Consider the following 6000-nt stretch of genomic DNA (forward strand, 5'->3'; position numbering starts at 1 on the left):
GCCAAATGCCTTAGGCATTGTGCCACCAGAACTCCTTAATAGCAGTATAATGATGAATAAAACAAAGCTGGTGGTTGCTCTCATAGAATTAGTGGGGCACAATGGTGGGGGACATTGTCAAAGAGTAAACCAATAATTACATACAAGCACCTAAACACCTGAGAAACAGCAGCCTCGACACTGGAGAAGTACATAATCCCACGAAAGCACCTAAGGAGGAAGGATTGGCCTGGTCTGGGAGGGCTTCCTTGAAAAGGTGGTAATTGAGCTGAGATTCAAAGAAGGGAAGGGGGAATATTCTGGGGAAGGGAATGTGCAAAGACCCTGGGTAGGAATGAACAGGGTCCACTCAGGAAACTGAGAGATGTCCAATGTAGCTGGAGCAGAGAGGGCGGTAGGAGTGTGTTGCTGGGTAGCTGGAGAGGCTGGCCAAAACCTGACCATGCTGGACCTGGAACCCTTATGACCTGAGAGCAATGGGAAACCATTGGAGGGTCCAAAACAAAGCTTCAACCCTTTGAACGTTGTGATTGGAGGAGTGTGGTAGTTAAATTTGTATGTCAACTTGGCTGGGCCTGGTTGAGTGGCTGAGCAGCTGGTGGTAGTTATTCCCCATGATGAGACTGGCAATCAACTCCATGGTGGGATCTACCACAAGCAGCTGAGTAGCTGCCTTTGGGATGTGGTCTGCTTCCTGTATATAAGGAGAAGCCTTGGGGATAATCTCTAGCTTATGGCACACTTGGACCCTGCATGTAGCCGTATCATTGTTCACAGCCTGCCATGCTCTGCCGACTTTGGGACTTACAATGGATTTAAATTAATGGCCTGCCATGTGGTTTGGTAACATCAAGACTGTGCCTTTTTACTTGACAACCTTGGGTTTGTCAGTTCAGCAGCCAGCAGCTGAGTGAAGAAAAGCTTCCTTCCAGCTTCAGTGGGCCAGGAGCAGGAGGCAGAGCTGAACCCCAAGGTTAAGTGGCTTTCACCCAGCCCCTAGAACTGACACTGTAAACTTGGACTTAAAGCCTCCAAATTGTAAGAGTAAACTCTTGTTTGTTAAGGCCATCCCATCTGTGGTATATTCTTGTCAGACTGGCACTAGGTAACCAGAACAAGGAGGCAAGATTAGAGGTACAAGAGCAGTTAGAAGAACAGTGCTGTAGCCTGAGTGAGTGGTGGAGCTGGTAGAGAGAAGGAGTCAAGATGCAAGAGACAGGAGAGGAAACGGACAAGACCTGGTGATGGGTTGGTTGAGCATGAGATTCCTGATGCCAGGATGTGGATGAGATCACCTGGAAAGAGAGTATAAAGAAAGAAGAGCAACCTAGGGTCAAAACCTGACACAGGCCAACATTTAACACCAGGTGGAAGAGACAAAGAGTTGTGGCCACAGAGGAAAAGAAGAAAGTTGCAAATCTTGGAAGCCAAGAGAAGACAGGGTTTCAAACAGAGTGGTCACAAGGGACTAATATTGCAGAGAAACTGGGCAAGATGAGATGCCCATCAGAGATAGGGCCAGGCACTAGTCACTAGTAACTTTAGAGAGAGCTATTTCTTTGGAGAAGCAGGGTCACACTGGAAGCCAAATGAATAGCTCAGACAGAGAGAGGTCACAGGATGAGCAATTATTTCCCATTGCCCAGTGGGCCTGTTGGTCTGAGATAGTCGGTGGCAAGAAGACACAAACTATCATTAGAATGACTCAAGGCTGATGCCTGTATAAGGGGTGAAGTGGCCTTGCTCTTCAGCTCCGCACTAATGGCACCCACTCCCAACTAATGGGGCAGGCTCAGTGCTCAGCAAGCCTCCACCCACCCACACACCCGGCTGCTTAGGAAGTCTGCCCTCTGGTGGGCAAAAAAAAAAAAAGGTAGGAGGGCAAAGCCAGGCTGAGGCAGGGACCCAAGCCCCTCCCACCACCACCACTTCAGTCTGAGGTGAGACGAGATGGGATGGCAGGACCTCTTTCCAGAGAAAGAAACTAAGCCAAGATGCTTAAGCTCAGGGTTCCAGAATACAGGGACAACAAAACGATGAGGAAAAAATGTGTTGAAAGAATGAGACATTATACGTGTGTGTATACATATATAGTAAAATATATATATATGTAATAAATATACAGAGTTATATATATGTATAGCGGGCAATAGCTCATCATGGGGAAAATGAAAACTTTGGCGGAGTTCATGCTTATTTTATGCTTTGTTTCTGTATATTCTGAAATAGACTTCAGTGGCCACCGTATTCTTTCCAGGGCTTAAGGCTTCTAAGGAACCCCTTTGGAGTTCCTGCCTGGTGCTGGGGGCTAGCACTGAAAGCCCCCTTCAGATCCTGACAGCTGGGCTTCCATTCCCGGAAGCCCGCCCTTCTCCGTTCATTTGCATCTCATTAGCACCACCTAGAGCAGACCAGCTCCCTGCCCCCTCCTTGGGTGGGACGGGTGTAGTGATGCGCTCCCCACCCCCCACCCCGTCTCACTTCTCCCGCCTCTCTCCTCCCCACGTGCTGCAGCCCTTGGGAGGGGGCAGGCGGGTTCGGGTGTGCCCAGCCCGTCACACCTCCCACCCAGGCTTGGCCGGCTAGGCTCCCGCCGCGCGTTCCCATGGCAACGGGGTGACGGCCCGGGTCGCGGTGCTTGCGGAGGAGCTCGGCGGCCGCCCAGCTCCCCTCCCAGCCGCCCAGGCTGGATTGGTGATAGGCAGCGCCTCCATCTCCCGAGATGATCGGCGATAATTGGTTTATGGAAATAACTGAGGGGAGAAGGCGAGCTCCCAGCTAGAAACCAGCCTCCCTGCCAAGCCTGCTCTCTGCCACCTGTCCTATTGCCACCACAGAAATGAGTTGGGGGAGGGGAGGGCCAAAGAGCTGGGCTGGTGGAGATGAAGGTTTTGAGGCAAGCAAGTGTTTCACCTGTTGGTCTCCAGTACACTTTGGATTGCCCTTTCACTCTGTGCAAGTGTTTGTGAGGTTGTTGCTATAGTAACCAGATGTTTGCCTCAGACACTCTCTTGACCCTTAAGTCTGTGCTCAGGCCTATGCTGGATGCATTATTGGGGAAATGGAAGAGGGCACCCAGGTTCTGTCCTTTGTGAGCCCAATTTGGGAGTTAAGAGGAAGAGCCTCAGGTCTTGCCGTGGGGGAGCAACATCTGGCAGGTGCACATAAACTATGTTTATATAAAGTAGGTCAGACCAGTGTTCCTACTATGGGGTTCCAGAGGAAGGCGAGTGCAACTCTGATGGCTGCCTGGAAGAGGAGACCACATGAGCAAGACTTTGAAGGTGGGATTTCAGCAGGTGGAGGTGAGAGGGCTCGGGCAGGTAGTTCTGGAAAGGAAGCTATGGGTAAAAGCCTGCAGGCAGGAACTGAATGATGCTGAGATTGGTGTGGGAGGGGAGGTATAAGTAGTTTGGTGTGAGGCAGGGATGGTGAAATGTCTGCTGAAGGAGTTGAGGGACCACAGCTTGCTGGGGGTGAGATGGGGGAGGTATTGCATAGTGCTTATAATAAAGACTGAGCAAATGTCCAACATCCATATCAGGGGATGGCTGGAAGGAGACTGTGTTGTCTCGATGCCCTTCTGGATGATGTGAGGCCTATGAGGTGGGCAGCAGACAGGCCTCAGATACCAGGCTGTGAAAAGTGTGTACCTCAGACAGTAGCTGGGGTGGGGATTGTGTGTGTGGGGGGGGAGGTCATCAAAGGTCAGTGAAGCCCCCACCAATAGGAATGTGGTGGGAGATTAAGGAAGAGGATGGCTGAAAGGATCCTACCCTAGGGTTAAGCATGGTGGGATAGGGCATCCAGAGGTCAGGAGAGGCTTGCACCAGCCTTCTGCTTCCTATGCCCATCACCCCTCACTTAGCCCAGACTAGGCCTCTACCCCAATGAGGTCAGAGTTGTGGCCAAGCTGAGACCAGCTAGTTGTGGGATCAAGGAGCTGCTGTCTGGATCTCTTGGCACCTTCATTTCTCTGGCCCTGAAGGCCACATCCCAGGTACCAGGGAAGAGACCGGGAGATCAAGAAGCAGGCCTTCCATCTGTAGAGCCCACTGCCCCTGTGTGATTCCCTTCTGGGTATCCCAGTCCCAGTCCTGAACCTTTGTGTCCTCATATTCCAAATACCCAGACCTGGTCTCTGTCACAGCCTCACTCACCCCTTACTCTACCTCCATTATTACTGGTACTTACACAATCACATAGGGCCATGGCTCAGAGTCATCCTTGCAGGTGGGTAGATTGATAGCCCCATGGAGAGTGACCATGATGGTCTCCTTATTAGAGGGGGACAGGTGGTTGATGCCAGATTCTGCATTCTGAGAGGTGCCCAGGGGCTCCTGTGGGTCCTCAGATTCCTGTGGGGAGAGCCAGAAATGAGTGGTCTCTTCCAGTGTGACAACCTCCCTTAACTGCCACCCTATGGCCTCCAGTTCCTCTCACAGTTCCCCTCCAGTGGTTGTCTCCCCATATCATTCCCCCACCCAGTCTGGAATGACAGTGGCAATTGCCTCTGGCCTCCTCTTCCTACCTCAGTCTCTCATCCTACATTTCTATCCCTCCCTGGTCTCTCCCCCAACTCCGAGACCCATCACTTCTACACAATGAGGCAATGGCTTCTTCCTTCTAGATCTTTTTACCTCCAGATTGTCCCCCTCCAGGCCATCCTACTTGGTAGTAGCCATCTTACTCAAGTCTAAAATACCATCTCCTTTGTCATTCCCCAGCTCAAGAACTTGCTACCTCCCTTCCGCTGCTGTTCTCTACAACCCTGCTAGAATGAGAGCAGCCTGGAGGAGCAGGAGTGCCCCCATCCCTCACCTAGCCTCCTGCTCCTTAAGATCAGACCATCTCACCTGTCAAGCTCATTCTCACCTCCAAGTTTTTGCTTTTCCAGATACCTTTGCCTGAAATTCTGAAATCCCACCTGCTTTTGAGCGCCTAGCAACTAGCCATCTTCAATATATCCTGTCACCTAATTTCAGTCCATCTGTCACCTCAGATCCCTCCTATGCACAGGCACTTTACAATTTACTAAGCTTATCAGCAGCCATGGAGTCATTCAATTCATTAATGGAGGTTAATGAATGTATCAGTCCCAGATGCCACATCCATCATCCATGTAGAGATGGCCCTGTGGGCCAGCAAGGAGGGTGAGGTGCCTGCTCACACACAGGGACTCCTAAGCCAGGTGTCCCAAACAGACACGTGTGCAGGGGCTCAATACCTGTGGATGCACAGCCTAAAGTACCACAGTGATAAGAGTTGCTGAGAAGAGACAGAGGCCACAGCTAACTGGGACAGTCAGGGAACACTCCTGGGAAGAGGAGGAATGGTGTGATGGATCTCTCTCTCTTTTTTTTTTTTTTAATTGTGATTTGGGTGAAAGTTTACAGAGCAAATTCATTTTCCATACAATAGTTCATACACATTTTCTTCCATGACAATGATTGCAATCCCCATAATGTAACAGCTCTCTTCCGACTTTCTCCCTGTGGGTACCTTTTCCCTGTGTCCTTCTTTCCTATCCATCCCTGCCCTCTGAGCTGTCTCCCTATGCAAATACTGCCCTTCTGATCTCCCATTATTGATTGTTCTAAGGAGTGTATCTAGCTGGTATACCCTGTCTTTGGTTTGGCTGGAAGCTATAGGAGTTCAATTCCAGGCCTGAAGGATGACTATGGGCCATAGTATCAAGTGTTTCACTAGTGTCTATCAGACCAGTAAGCTTGGTCGTCTTTGTGATTTTGAGTTTTGTTCTACATTCTTCTTCTGCTCTATCCAGGATCTCCTGCACTGATCCTTTCCCAAGTGGTTGACAGTGGTAGCTGGTCACCCTGTAGTTCTGGTCTCATGATCATATAGGCCGAGGTTCACGTGATCCACTAGTCCTTTGTACTAATTCTATCCATGCATCTTTGGATTTCTCCATTCTTCTTTGCGCTGGACAAGGAGATACCCATTGTTGCATCTAATTGGCCACTTGCAAGTTTTTTTTTT

General features: G+C 50.1%; 1 protein-coding gene across 1 annotated transcript in view; it reads right to left on the minus strand.

The window, feature by feature from the left end:
* CCDC33 (coiled-coil domain containing 33) overlaps window positions 1-6000 on the minus strand; it is a 166080-nt gene that overhangs the window by 116250 nt on the left and 43830 nt on the right. The window contains 1 exon segment of the mRNA XM_007948973.1: window positions 4195-4358. Within this exon segment, the coding sequence (XP_007947164.1) occupies window positions 4195-4358 (164 nt within the window).

This window comes from Orycteropus afer, unplaced genomic scaffold (assembly GCF_000298275.1).
Source record: "Orycteropus afer afer isolate SDZICR_OR568_19922 unplaced genomic scaffold, OryAfe1.0 scaffold00233, whole genome shotgun sequence".
Classification (NCBI taxonomy): domain Eukaryota; kingdom Metazoa; phylum Chordata; class Mammalia; order Tubulidentata; family Orycteropodidae; genus Orycteropus; species Orycteropus afer.